The 16,020-nt window shown below is 36.7% G+C and overlaps 1 protein-coding gene across 3 annotated transcripts in view; it reads left to right on the top strand.

Moving 5' to 3' along the window:
* The window catches only part of LOC145992663 (isoamyl acetate-hydrolyzing esterase 1 homolog), a 30,306-nt gene extending 14,932 nt beyond the window's left edge, over window positions 1-15,374 (top strand). For all 3 annotated transcript variants that reach the window (XM_083129032.1, XM_083129035.1, XM_083129033.1), the window contains 3 exons: window positions 7,694-7,913; window positions 9,782-9,985; window positions 14,428-15,374. In XM_083129032.1, coding sequence (XP_082985158.1) covers window positions 7,694-7,913; window positions 9,782-9,985; window positions 14,428-14,631 — 628 coding nt within the window. In that variant the 3' untranslated portion in view covers window positions 14,632-15,374. The remainder of the gene's footprint in view (window positions 1-7,693; window positions 7,914-9,781; window positions 9,986-14,427) is intronic.
* The last annotated feature ends 646 nt before the right edge of the window (window positions 15,375-16,020 follow it).

Below are 16,020 nucleotides of genomic sequence, written 5' to 3'. Positions count from 1 at the left end.
TATGATCACCAAATCAAATGGCATAGGCACTCACAAACAAACTGGGATCATTGCAACATTTAAACCTAACTCTGAATTTATGGAGCCAATCATCTACAATCCATCCCCAACATTATATTTTCCTGTGTGTCATAATAGAATAGATTACATTGAATTGATGGTCACTAATGAAAAAGAAGAATTAGTTGATTTTGCTGGAGCCACAACAACTGCTATCATAGAAATTAATATTTAAATAAAAATACATACAAGAAAAAAATGGAAAATATTGAGAGTTATGAGCTACAATCATTCCCTCCAAACAGGAGGACATTTGCAAATTTAAATCAACCCAACACAGAGATTGAGGTTGATCTTGATGTAGGGGATGGCTTTATACACCCCCACAGAGCACATCTATACATCAAATTTGATGTTGTAAAGCTCGATGGTACAGATTATCCGGCAAATTCAAATATAAGATTGGTAGATAATTTTGTGCCACATCTGTTCTCTGAAATTGAGATCAGAAAACATGGTGTTGTTATAAACAGAATAGATTATCCAGGCATTACCTCCACAGCTTTGGCCACATTAAAATTATCCAAAACCGAGGCTTCTTACTACAAAATAGGTGGATTTGAGGCTGGTGATAAAATATTATCTAAAAGCCACACTGTGCTGTTCCCGATGCGCCTGTTGCCAGGATTCTTCTCAGATTACAAAGATATTATGTGGAAGGGTGGTTTAAGAATCACATTTAGAAGAGCTGCCAATGATAATAATGCTTTGATGAGGTACAGTGCAATAAACTCTACAGGGGAAGCTCTGCCTAATACCCTACCAGATGCAGGCAAATGCATTATTCAGACTATGGAGCTAAGAATCCCAGTTGTTGAATATGAAGCCAGTTATGCTCTTAAATACAAAGCAGATATAATAAAAAATCCACAGATTCCTCTACAATTTTATACATATCAATGTGTACAGAAGCCCGCATCTGGTACCTATTATGAGTTTGATGCTACAAATTCATTCTCCAGTATACAATATGACATGCCAGATTTTGTGGTGGTACTGTTTCAGACTGGAAGACACAATAATCAGGAAAAAAATTCAAGTAAATTTGATAGCTGCAACATCAAGAACATATATCTTAAAAATGGCAGAAATGAGGTATTTCCTAGAGAAAATTATAATTTAGACATGTCCAAGGATGATTTCCTTAAATTATATGAGGCATTTACATCATACAAAAGGGTCACTACTGGCAATACTGACATGTATTACACACCAGATGAATTCAAAGCACAGAGGCCCATGTTTGTCATCAACACTTCAAAAAGGAAACAAGTTGTGGTTAATGACAGGACAAACATTAAAATTATCTGTGAATTCCACAATGCACTCCCTGATGACACCATATGTAGTGTTATTCTCATAGGTGAAAAATCATATGTTTATGATGTAAGAAATGAGAGAGTCACAGAGCAATTCTAGAAAATCTTGCATATTACTTTGCTTTAATATTAGATATGCAAGTTGAGGCTGGGGTCCAATTAAACTTAAACCAGAAGTAAATATGTGTGGGTGTGTGTGTGTGTGTGTGTGTGTGTGTGTATGGCTTTTTGGCTTAATTTCAGGTGTATCCAAAACAATATCAAGAGGGGCATATTTTTAACAAGCTTATGGACAAAAATCTGGCTGATGCAACTTTTGTAAGTGTGAGCAAATCAATCTGAGAGGGCTCATCATTTCACAGGAAATTCCCGAGGGCATTTTTACAAAAATCTTGGATTAGACAGAGTTCCACACTTGAGCAAAAAGCTCATATGGGCATGTTGAGCTTGTTTTAAGTGTAGGCAAATCTGCCTGAGGGGGGTTCATCATTTCTCGTCCTGGTTATATTGTAAATACAACTACTTGGTCCCTGTATAATCAAAATATGGGGGTGGGGTATGAAAATCTATTCTGTAAAGAATGGAATTGTACGTAAATTTTGTTGTGCCTCAAGAGCACTATTATGCAATTAGGTACTCTCTGACACAGAATACAAAATACATATGGAATTTAATGAATATTGTGTTCGTATAATCACATTGTATTTTGTGTTTTTTACATTACTTTTCTACGTGTAAGTTTTTTTGTGAAGATTATAATGATAATGGAGTGATGAAATAGATGAGGGGATATATATAATGTAACTTCTATGGTGTTCTAAGATTTAAATGTAGAATACCTGAATTTTAGATAAGGGGATATTTTCCCTTATGCATTGAAGGGTGCAAAATAGATATGTGTTGCCGAAGTATCCAACAAATTTACTTCAGACTGAGTCTGAAGAAGACCTTGCTAGAAGGTTGAAACATAATGTTTAGTTTATGTTTTAAAATAAAATAAATTCTGCCTTGGTCAGCATATTGAGTTTTTGTTATCATGGAAACAAGACTTAATGGTGTTAAAAGTGATAAGGAATGAATAAACATTTAAAGTACTGAACTGGATATTAAACACACATACACATATGCGACACAATTTAAGTATCTCACTTGTTGGACTGTTAGGTCATGTCCAAAAGGTGCAAGACCATACTTGAACATGACTCTGTCGATATCGTTTGAGGAGCTTACTTACTTACTTACTGGTCGGCGATACAGTCCATGTAGTCCTCTCTCCATTCATCTCGATCCTCTGCTTTTCTTCTCCATCCTTTAACTCCTAATCTTCTTAGGTCCTCTTCCACATCCTCTATACATCTTTTCCTGGGCCTACCTCTTCTCCTTCTTCCATCCTCTGAACATCTACCCTGTTTGATCTTCACTACAATATCTGGCTGGTTAAACAATTCCTGTACTTCCATATTTGTTCTCATTATCCATCCCTCTTTATCTCTTACCACTCCAAATATCCTTCTCAGTATTTTCCTTTCCCACTTTAACAACCAATATTCCTCTCTTACCGACATCACCCAACTTTCTGAACCATACATTACTATGGGTCTTAATATTATTGTATATATTTTAATTTTTGTGTTCCTACTAACATTCTTAGATTTAAACACATTTTGCAAAGAAAAATAGCATCGATTTCCACTTGTTATCCTTTCCTGTATTTCTGTAGCTGTCTTGTTATCTGCTGTTATTATTGAGCCCAAATATTTAAAGGCTTCCACTCTTTCATATTCTTTTCCATTTATTCTTATGTTAAGTTCTCTTCTGCCTCTTTCTGGATCTCCCATCTTCATACATTTGGTTTTATTTGTGTTCACTTCCAGTCCTAGTTCTTGAGCTTTCTCTTCTTAACACTTGATAACTCTCTTCCATAGCTTGCTTATTCCTTGCTATTAAAGCTACATCATCTGCATATGCTACTATTTGTGTTAGTCTATTTAATATTGTTCCTCCAGGGTTGATTGGTAGTTGTCGGATTACTTTTTCCAATGCTAAATTGAATAGTATTGTAGAAAGTAAATCTCCCTGTCTCAGTCCTTTCTCTACTTTAAACATGTTTGTCATTTCCTGTTCAACTCTGACTTTACATTCCGTTGTTTTCATTGTCATTTTTGTCAGTCTTATCAATTTCCTTGGGATTCCAAACTCTTCCATTATACTGTAGATCTTATTTCTTTCCAGGCGATCGTATGCTTGTTTAAAATCGACATATAGTTGGTGACGTTCTTTGTTATACTCATAGAACTTCTCCAGCACTTGGCGCAGTAAAATATCTGGTCCATCGTGGAGCGATTTTTTCTAAATCCTGCTTGGTAATCTCCCATGATTCTTTCCATCCAATCTTCCAATCGTGTTGCTAAAATTTTACCAAATATGTACTTTATAAGTTCCATCCAGTAGTGTTATTCCACGGTAGTTTTCACACTTAGCTTTATCCCCTTTCTTATGTATTGGGCATATTATTCCTATTGTCCAGTCTCTGGGCATTTCTTCTTTTATCCAAACTTCTTCTATCAATTCATATATGGCCTTCTTCACTCCCTCTCCACCATATTTCAACAGCTCCGATTCTATGCCATCTTCTCCTGGCGCTTTATTATTCTTTAGAGCCTTTATTGCATCTTTTACTTCCTTTAAAGTTGGTATTATCCCTTCCTCACTTATTTCTTCCTCTACTTCATCACTTTTTCCCTCTTCTTTATCCTCCTCATTGGTTCCGTTAAGTAATTCACAGAAATACTCCTGCCATCTTTCCATCATCTTTCTTTTGTCTCCAATGAGGTTTCCTTCTTTAACCTTGTAGAAAACTGCTCTGGGTTGGTATCCTTTCTTCAGATCTCTTGTTCTCTCATAAACCTTTCGTATCTCATTTCTATCTTTCATTTCATCTAACTCTTCTATTTTATTTCTCTCAAACTGTCTTTTCTTGGCTCTACATGTCTTATCTGCTTCTCTCCTCTTTTCTCTATATTCTTCCACTACTTGTCTTGTTCTCCGTTGAAGCATCCTTTTTCTGGCATCGTTTCTCTCCTGTATTAATATTGAGCATTCTTCATCAAACCACTGTTCTCTCTTCTTGTTTTGTTTCTTTCCCAATGTATCCTCTGCTGCCTTACCTATTACTGTTTTTAGTATTTCCCACTTACATTCTAGTTCTCCTTTCTCCCATATCTCCTTTTTTGTTTCTAGTGCCTCCATGAGTTTTTCTTGGTATTCCTCTCTTACTCTGGGATTCCTGAGTTCCTCTACATTATGTTTCATGTTCTTACTTTCCTTTTTTGATCTTCTCACATCAATTTTCTGTCTATACTTGATTTTCACTAGATGGTGGTCTGTCTCTCCATCAGCACCTCTACAACTACTGATCTCCATAATATCTGTGGCATGTCTCCTGTCTATTATGACATGATCTATTTGGTTTTTCGTGCGGCCGTCTGGAGACACCCAGGTCTCCTTTTTTATGTATTTTTGTGGAAGCCAAGTACTTTTAATTACCATTTCCTAACTGCTTGCAAAGTCTATCAATCTCATTCCGTTATCATTGCATACTTCATGCAGGCTTTCTTTGCCAATTATGCTTCTGTACATCTCTTCTCTTCCTATTTTGGCATTTAAGTCCCCTAGTATGATTTTTACATCGTGTCTTTGTACATGATTTATTTCTTCTTCTAATTTTGAGTAAAAAGCATCTTTCTCCTCCTCCTCTGCTTCTTCTGTGGGGGCATACACACAAAACATTGTGATATTGAAGAATTTTGCTCTAACTCTGACTGAGCACATCCTATCATTAATTGCTGTAAAGTTAATAATACTTGGTTTGATAGACTTTTGGATTAGGAAACCTGTACCATTTTTACCAGTTTCTCCTCCACTTTACATCAGTATATGTTTTCCAGACGTTATAATTCCTTGTCCTTTCCAGCGTGTTTCTTGTAATGCTAACACTTTCACTCCATACTTTTCTATTTCTTCTGTAATTTCTCTCAGCTTTCCTGGTCTATTCAATGTTCTTACATTCCAGGTTGCGAGCATTATATCGGTTTTCCTTCTCATTAGCCTTTTCTTTCGCCGGGTCGTCAACAAATTATCCGATCTCCTCCGAGGCAATCTTGTGGTATCCGTAACAAGTTCTTTTGACAGGGTAGGGGAGTTAACCCTATGCCCAACCCCCAACCTGGAGGACCAGGATTTATTTAAGGTTTACTCCCCTAGGTAGGTTGGTGTTGCTTTGCCTTCGGAGCCCTTCGTTTGAGGAGCTGGCCAGCAATAATTCAAGGTGAAACGCACAATCGGAAAAACTTGAAAACTGTTCATGAGTGAAAATATTTTCTTGTTTAGTTGTCAGATTTAAGTGAAATTTAAAGGCAAAAATTAATATAATAAAAGTTCATGTACATCTATTAATTTGATCCTCACTTTTTAAATTGTTTGTATTAATTGTAACGATAACAGCATCACTAAATAAGATTTTCACAGAACCATCTGCAAAATTTTGTCCACGGGGCCACTCTTGATGTAACATGTATGTTATAGCACGGTAGCGTGAGTTGGCAGTGCACCATGAGGCTCCCAAAGTAAAGAGACATGTGAGTTAAACATGCTTCAGAAGGCTCCGGGCGTAAAATTAGCGTGACTTAAATACAACTCACATGGCAGCTACGTGTTAATACTGACTGCATGCAGTGACATGTCTTCTCTAACATATTAAATTGAAAAATCACACTGAACTGACCGCTGTAGCTCAGTCGTTAGGGCATCTGACTACCGTACGAGAGACCCGGGTTCGATAGGGGAGCTGGGACTTTTTCAACGTGTTCAAGTGGCTCTGATGCCCACCCAGCATCATATAAAGTGGGTACCTGGAGGAAACTGGGGAGTAAAGGCAGTTACCCCCAGCTCAGCCGAGATCAAGGAAGTGTGGGGCCCTAACCCCACACCCCCTATATGCCTTTATGGCATGGTGCAAAGCACAGGGGAGCACTTTACTTTTTTTTCACTGACCTGACCTTTTACATGTTGCTGCCCAAGCTCATCATTGTAGAACATTACAGGTTATCCCACATGAGCATAGACATGTGTCTGAGTTTTGAAATCTCATTTTTTTATTCATGACGAGAAATAAAAAGCAAAAACCCAAGTTTACAATTAAAAAGATCTGTTACCATAAAAAAGTGTTCAAAGTAATATGAACTAGTAGCATCATGACATCATAGTTGCAAATTCCACCTGGGCATGGGTGTTCTTTTCTATGTGTGCCCCTGCATCAATGTCATCATATCATCACTCATCCTCCTCATTAGCCAAAAGTGGCAGAAAATCAAAGTACAAGGCCTTTTCAAAAAGAAACCGAACTCTTTTTGTAAAGTTTGTACATAAATTAGTTGAAGAGAGCCGACAGTGGTAGTACCTAATGGTGTCTTTATTATTAACTTGGCCCAGTTTCAAAGATGTTGGTAACTGCTGTAATGCAGTAAAGCACGTTGAGTGTCCATGGTGATTTTTAGTTGCCGTACCATGAAGGAAGGAACTGGAAGAGCAGCGAGTATGTCTGAAAGTGCAGAAAACTTTCAAAGAGACGTATCAAATATTACATGAAGCCTATAGCCAAGAATGTTTCAGTTGAACACAGTGCCACAGTGCTACGAATGGTACAAACGTTTTAGATCATGTCGAACTTCCATCAAGAACAATACAAAATCTGAATGCCCACCACCTCTACCGACATCAATCACGTGGATATGGTCTGAGAAGTCATACGTGCAAACCGTCGTCTCACCGTACGTGAAGTTGTTGCTGAACTGAACATCAGTATAGGCTCGTGTCACACGATTTTCACAGACACCCTGCAGATGCAAGTCCTGGACGGTTCATCATGATAATGCACATGCTCATTCCTCACTCGTTCGGGAGTTTTTGGCAAAGCATCATTTACCTGTTGTCCTACAACCAGCCTATTTGCCTGATTTGGCATCAGCAGACTTCTTCGTCTTTCCTTCAAAGGTCACAGATTCCAGACAATAGAAGAGATCAAGGAGAATTCGCTACAGGACGTACAGGACATTCCAAAACTGGAGTTCCAGCAAGTATTCCAGGATTGGAAGAAAATGCACAGTGGAGGGGTGTACTTTCAAGTGAACAGATCCAAATAGCTGGTGAATATTACCATTTTCTAATTTTTTTAAAAGTTTGGTTTCTTTCTGAACAGCCCTTGTAAAATAAACCCAACCAATTAATCACATGATAATATCGGCATTTTATTCCAGGCAATGTGATGTTGTTGTTCGTGGATTCTCAGGCTATAATTCAAGGATGTGCAGGTCTGTCTTGAAACACCTGTTTACTGAAGAAAATAGTGAAGAAATTGTTGCACTGACAATCCTATTGGGATCAAATGATAGTGCAGATGATGTACATAATACACAACAACATGTGCCCCTGAAGCAATATGAGAATAACCTCACAGGCATATTGAAGCATCTGGAGGTAAGCATTCTGGAAACCTCTTGAATTTAAGCCACATGCAGCAAACCAGACAACCGTAAGCAATCTTAGATCGTGAACGTTGACATGCAGAAATAACATCAAAATAAAGTTGAGCAAAACTTGTTTTCTTTCATCTGTAACAACCTTGCAAGATGCAATTTTTGATAATATTATAGGGTTAAATAATGTTTACGTTAATAATAGTGGAATTTATAGTTATCTGCAATATGAAGAAAACATGTGGGACTGCCCTGCTTTACAGTTGTCATGCCTCTGATTCTACTTTCCAAAAATAATATTTGTGAACAATGAATAGAAAATTGGTCATTTTACATAATTCCTGTGATATATTTATGCATATCGCATACCTCACAGACTATCAAACTCAAGAAAACTATGGACCAGCAAAATTGAAACTGATATTTTCTAACACCTAAGTACACCCCACTACAAACACAAAAAATAAATAAATACAAGGCAGAGTCAAAAAGTAACCTTAATATGGCAATAAAAATTCAGTATAATGTAGTAGACAGTTGCTCATCACATATAAATAACAGGTATAATTACTGTTCTGCTGTAAGCACCATTGCGTGCAGTCTGATAGGAAATATATCATCATGGGCCACAGTAAGATGTCCTTTGGAGACATGTGCCACAGAGCAGCAGCAGGCTGTTATATCCATTTTTTGAGTAATGAGAGAGTAAAATTAGCAAACCATCGGAGGATAAAGAGGCAGCATGGGGATTCCTGTGTGTTGATTCAGCAGGTTTTTTTGAGTTTAAAAGTGGAATTTCAACTCTGACTAATGTGACTCACTACAGTCAACAGTGCACTGCGACCTCTCTAGACACCATCGGTTCAGTGGATTGAAAGATACGAGAAAATCACCAGGTAACAATTAATGAGGTGGCTGTAGAATTGAGCATTGGTCATGGTTCTGCGCACCATATCATTCAGGACATCCTGCAGTACTACAAAGTCTTTGCTAGATGGGTCCCAAAATAACTCTCTCCCAAACTGAAGGAATATCTTATGGATGTTTGTGAAACACTGCTATGACGTTATGAAGCCCAAGGAGATAGTTTCTTATAACATATAGTCACTTGTGATGAATGCTGGATCCAGCCACAGACCAAAGGAGTCAACAAGAAGTTGAAGCTTTCATCATCATCCCCAAAACCAAAGGAAATCTGTACTGCTGTGCCTGCCTGCAAACTAACACTCACGCTCTTCTGAGACTAAAGGTCTAATCCTGGAACATTACGTGAACAGAGGATGCAATGTTAACAGCAAGTCGTATCATGACCATGTGAACCTGCAGTCAGATCAAAATGCCACAGTTTGCTTAGTTCTGGTGATCTCTTGCAGCAAGACAAAGCAAGGCCACACAGCTCATGCAACAGCACAAATAATTCCAGAACTTCGCTTGAAATGTCTTCCACATCCTGCATATTCACAGGATCCAGCACTGTGTGATCATCATGCATTTGGCCCTATAAAAGAGGTATTAGGTGGCATGAAGTTCTGCACTAACAACAAGGTGAATTATCTGGTGCGCGAGTGGTTTCGTAGTCAGCTTGCAGATTTTTTTTCTCGTGGACTGTGGGCATTTGTGAAATGCCGGCACACCTGCATTAAACATGGCCAGCTGTGAAGAGTTGTGAAGTGTTTTCAATCCTATTATACACTTTCTGTTAATAAAATAAAAAAATATTAAGGTTACTTTTTGACTGCTATGTAAATAAATTGCCAGTTTTTTCACTATTGGTATCACCTTATCCATAAATAGCACAGAGTAATGCTTTAACTGTGTGGTATGTGTGTAGGTGGAGATTTGATGATCCTGCTCGGTTAATTTTTACAGAATGTTGGGATAGCAAAGGAAAAAGTGATTCTACTCACACCTCCCCCAGTGGACAATGATACCTGGAACGAGCAGTTGGTGCAGAGGGGTAGGCCTCCCTGCTGCCACGAGAACCAGACACAGCCATATGCGGAGACTTGCAAAAAAGTGGCGCAACAAAATGGTTGTGAGTGCATCGATCTTTTTACCAGTATACTTGAACAGGTAGGAAAATTAGTGAATTATTAGTTTAAAAATTAACACTAATAAAGGAAAAAATTGTCCTTATTGTATGAATGATAATTTGCATAAAATGTGCCATGATATAAAGCAAATCATGTCAAAAAAAAACTTTTCTTGGTAACATTTTGCTTGATGCAGTTTCATTTGAACCCTGTGAGTCTTCAAAATATGGCAACCTGTACATTGGCTACCTCATGCCACAGATTTGTGGTTGCCAAAGGCATTTATTTTTTGTTTAAAAGCAACAGAATTTTAGTATTAAATACGATAACATATATTCATTAAATGAGGCACACACAGGAGATGTACTATGTAGAACTGTAAGCGAAAAATGCAGTCTCGGCCAGGACTTGAACCCGGGTCTCTGGCATTCCACTTGCATTCTTGCATTCCGCAACAGGATCTGTTGCCTTTGAAACACAGTAGACATTGACTGCACTGGCAGAAACGATTCCACACAGGTAAAACAGCAGAAGCGAAAAATCAGGCACAGCCAGGCCAACTTGGTAGCTCAGTGGTAGAGCAATGGCACAGAATGCCAGAGACCCAGGTTCGAGTCCTGGTCGAACCTGCATTTTTCGCCAACAGTTCTACGTGAATAACATATATGTATGGAGATAAATGCATAACTTTTGGGAAGGGTAAGCAGAGTGGCAACTGCAACCACTTGAGCTAGTCTCGTTTTCCATGGTCAGACTGCATGTTAGCATGTTATACAATTGTGTTAAAACATCTTTTCAATCAGAAAAAATTAGTACCACTGCAACCATGAATTGCTGCTTGGCTCCAGTGAGCTGCTTCTGTTTGTAGAATGCAATGACGACATCGCTAGCACTTTTTTTTATTCAGAATTATTGTTTGGTTGTATATTCTCATTATTTCAGAGGGGCTCTATCGGTGAGTTGATTTACTTCCATTACTTTGGATCATAATATTGCAACTCGACAATTGTACAGCCAATAGCAAAGATAGTAGTGGGCAAATTGTTCATCACTGTTTTCATTCTGGTTTTACTCTACATCTTGTGTTGTTCTAAGGGATGGAATCTATTTATGTAAAGCTGATGTTGACATCTGCTTAGTGGCGTTTCTATTTCAACCTATTGTCATCACACTGGAAAACAGACTGAATGAAAATAGTAATGAACATATTCCCTTTTGTTGTTGGGTGTACACTTAGCACCAGCTGGAATACTACCATACCATTGGTGGTCACATCTAATACTGCACAGAATTTTTCCGACTACCGTGACTGGGTGGTTAGCACAGCTCGCCACGATGTAATGGGCCCTGGATTCGAATCCTAGGCTGGGCATGGGTGTTCTTTGTGAGTGTTCCTTTATCAATTTCATAACATCACTCATCCTCATCATCACGATTAGCTAAAAGTGTCAGAAAATCGACGTAAAATAACTCGATCAATCCAACAGCATTTCCGATCTTCCCTTTGTTCCACATTATCGGATCTACCCCCTCCCCCATTCCTGCTGTAGGAAGGAATGCCTTGCACTTGCTTCATGGCATTTGGAGGTGACTTATTGAAATCGGGAGTGCAAAGTGAATGAAAGAAGAAAATACATGGCAAAGTGTGTTTTTGTTCAAGAGCAGAATAAATGTCCAAGTAAGTTATTGCGAAATTTTTGCGTAAATATTTCACACAAGAAATCAACGATAATTTTAATTTCTTCGGGTCCCCTTAGGCTTAGGGTCTGCCTGCCTGTGTGTTACGCCCATGATTCGACGCATTCATTCAAATTATAATGTTCAACTAAAATTTAAAACCAGATAGAAACAGATTGTATGTTATTGGGGATGCCGCAGGGCTATTCAAAGTATACCTGCTTCCTCTGCGAGTGGTAGTTTGTGACACAAAGAAGAATTGGCCTCAATGAAATAGGCAAGTGGGAGAAAAATGTACAGCGTGTGATGTTCCTCTTTCCCTCTCATACCAAGCTATGTCTTGTTAAACAATTTGTAAAGGATTTGGACACAACTGGAAGAGGATTTAAGTATCTCTCAAACAAATTGCCTCGTTTTTCACCAGCAAAAGGAAAGGAAGGCATTTTGTGGGACCTCAAATTAGAGAACTTCAACAAAATCCAGAGTTTGAAGCATGTCTAACATACAAAGAAAAAAGAGCATGCAATATAATATTCAGTAATTTATTATATTCTTGTAAAATAAGTATTATATAACAATTCTGTTTGCGAATATTGTGTCACATATCACATTTATAAATTCTAAACATAATATACTAGCAATAGAGAAAGGATGATTAAATTATTTCACGAGTTCACTCAATATTCACCTTAAATTGCAAGAATATTAGAAAAATAAAAAATCACGATTTACTCGCAAACTATCCCTGACAGAAAATCTAAATACAGATTTGAAATCAGAACTTTTCCCAGCACTTTAGTATTATACAGACTACCTCATTTGGTTCAATTTTGATTTACTTCTGTGATATCATACTGCGGAATTTTAGTGATTACTTAAGATTTTGTTCAATATATGCTTTCGTAGAAAGGTTAGGTAGGCCAGGTTTGCTTCTCTTAGCATTAAAATAAAGTCCCTAATGAGGTACTACAAATGAGGTAGTCCATATAATACTAAATTACCCTTTTCTCTCCAGAAAAAGGTTTTTTTGTAAAACAGTATCCAGATTTATGTATTATCTGGATATCCATATTGTTCAGCAATCCAGACTATCCATTACTGAATAATTTGAAATCCAGATTTTGTGACCATCCATACTTATACCTGTCTAACCACTAACTCTCTAGCCTTCTTAAACCCGAAGGTTCATGGCTGGAGCAACACAGGCCTTCCATCTTTCCCTATCTTGAGCAAGATCTATATACTCTTTTCCATCCCTACCGATTTCCCTTAGGTCCATCTCAACGTTGTCCCTCCATCTTCGTCTTGGCCTTCCTACAGGTCTCTTACCATCAGGTTTCCCAACAAGAATCCTGTAAACTCCTCTTTCCTCTCCCATTCGTGCCACATGGCCTGCCCACCTAAGTCTTCTTGATTTAATTATTCTAATAATATCTGGACATGAATACAAATTATGTAGTTCTAAATTATGTAACCTTCTCCACTCACCTGTCTCCTCATCCCTTTTAGGTCCAAAGATTTTCCTAAGGATCTTATTTTCAAATAGTCTCAATTTATGTTCCTCTTTCAAGGGACCAAGTTTCACATCCATATAACACTACAGGCAATATTACTGTTTTGTATATTTTAACTTTTAGTTTCTTAGATATTAAACGAGAAGACAAAAGTTTATGAAGAGAGAAGTAACATGCATTTCCTGAATTAAGCCTACTTTTTATTTCCTCTTTAATATAATTTTCATTTGTTAATATTACTCCTAAGTATTTGAATTTGGAAACTGGTTCAAACGAGTTGTTATCAATAATTAGATTTTGATTATTACCTAACACTTGGTTTCGGCCTGTAAGCATATATTTAGTTTTCTCTTTGTTAACTTCCAAACCTATCTCTTTAGCAGTTTTGAAAAATATTTTAGCATTATTCTTAATTGTATTCACATCATCCCCCAGTAAGTCTACATCATCTGCATATGCTAACAACTGAGTCACACCATTTAATTTTAGTCCTTCTTTAGTTTCGTTTACCTTCCTAACAGCATATTCTAAGGCAAAATTAAAGAGCAATGGAGATAATGCATCTCCTTGTTTTAACCCATCATGAATTTTAAATTTGTCAGACATATTAATACCCACACGAATTTTACTTTCTGTTTCACTGGTGCATATTTTTATCATACTAACAAGCTTCTTAGGTATTCCAAACTCTACTAATATATGATATAATTTATCTCTTTTGACCGAATCATATTCTTTTTTTAAATCAATGAATAGCTGATGGACATTTTGATTATATTCCCACTTTTTTTCACGTGTCTGTCTGATGTGAAAAATTTGATCTGTAGTTGATCTGTTACGTTTAAATCCACATTGATAATCACCTATAATTTCATTAGCATATGGTGTTAGTCTTGTTAAAAGAATGTTAGACAATATTTTGTATGTTGTTGAGAGTAGAGAAATTCCACGGTAATTATTGCAGTTCATTTTACCACCTTTTTTAAACACAGGAACAATTATGGATTCTTTCCACTGTTGAGAGATTTCTTCTTTATTACATATTAAACAAATTAATTTATGAATTTGACATATTAATGAATTTCCACCATATTTAATTAACTCAGCTGGTATTAAATCAATGCCAGGTGCTTTGTTATTCTTTAGCCTTTTAATAGCATCTTTAACTTCAGTCAAGTTAGGTTCTGGAACTAAAGGTTCTGCTGTGTGTACTTCATTTATATGAATATACTTATACCTGTATTATTTAAAATTGTATTTTTATGTCATTCTTTTGTGTTTTCCATTCCAGAAATCTTGGCCCACCTTCTTCCATGATGGATTACATTTCTCACATGAGGGTTCGAAATTTGTAGCTTCAAAGATATGGCCCTCGATACAGAAAAGGACGTCTCATCTACCTCTCATGTTTCCATTATGGGATGAAATGGACAATAATAATCCTGATGGTAGCATTTCGCAATGGCTTTCTCAAAATAAAAGTAACCTTAATTGAAGAGATAGCAAAGGCAGTGTTGAAGAAAGTCATTAACATGCAGTGTACTTCAGTGGCTATAAAATACAAAAGTTTGAATTTTGTATTAGTATAGATTCTTGTGGAATTTTATTATATTTGGGACCATGTTGTTCTGCTATACTTCTACATTAACATTTAAGGTAATAGTTTTCATTCATACATTTTTTTTCTAACTTACAGTGTTGAATTCCATTTCATTATTATTTTACCTGTGTATTTTTTATACACAAATCTGGAACATACCACATGAAAGTAAATACATTTTGCTTGTATTGAATGTATTGTTTGTGTATATAATTCAAAAACCAACTAACAAGGTTGAATATAATGTGCATCACTGAGAGCAAGTTATAATTTAGTTTTATGTTTGTTTTGTGTAATCTTGCACAGATAATTTCAAATGCATGTTGATTTGATATGTGGTTATATTAAGAAAAATATATGTATTAAAGCAGGTACACAAAGATGTGACTTTTTCTCCAACTGAATCATTGTCATTTTGTGTTGTTACTTCTTCCCCAACTATTACATAAAGTACTTTTTCTATTGTCTTGTCTCGCCAGTTGAGTGATATTATGAGAGACAATAATTGTGAGAGATTAATGTAAATAATCTTTGTACAGTGTTATGTTTATCTGATGTTTCAGTCTTCCAAGATGAATGTTTGTAAACTATTTTTTGTTTTCAATAAAATTAAGTTGACAATAAACCAATTTTGCCTTTAATCTTTAGTCGCCAGAGGCCATTCATGAATGCAAGGCTATTTTTTTTATTTTTCAAGCATGTGCTTTTCAAATGTGCAGCAATGTACAATAACAAACATGATGCAAAGTTGTGTTGCTGTGTTTTCATCTTTTTAATACAAATAAATAAACTAGAACATGCCTTGTGCTGAAAAATACATTATTATTACATATTTAGAAGCTTTTTATTACATTTCACAAGCTTATTTGCATCATGAGACACAATGGAGTAGGGAAAAAAAACATTTGTTTGAATATTATAGTCTACAGTGAATTTTCAGGTACTGGTAAAACTATACCAGAATAGTTCACGAGGTGAGTGGCAGTTAATACATGCTGGAAGTGCTAGTCTCGAGCAATAACACCTTGTAGGTACAGGGTGGAAAAACTTTCTTCCCCATAAGGCTTCAATGACAGTAATACAGAAGGGTAGACAACACACACTGCACCTTTTGATGATTGGGTTATTCTGTCGGTCTCAACAGCAACTCATCTTCAGTGGCAAAGCGTGACATTTTTACATAGTCATCGCAAGATTTGCCAAACGTCAGGGTCGATCTTGTAATGGAGAGGAAGGGGGCACAATATTTCTCCGAAAAATGCCAAGGTCACTGGCAATTCAATG

This window comes from Lepisma saccharinum, chromosome 9 (genome assembly GCF_977018435.1).
Source record: "Lepisma saccharinum chromosome 9, izLepSacc3.1, whole genome shotgun sequence".
Lineage (NCBI taxonomy): Eukaryota > Metazoa > Arthropoda > Insecta > Zygentoma > Lepismatidae > Lepisma > Lepisma saccharinum.
Note: the sequence above shows the minus strand (reverse complement) of the source record. Positions and strands in the feature narration are given on the sequence as shown.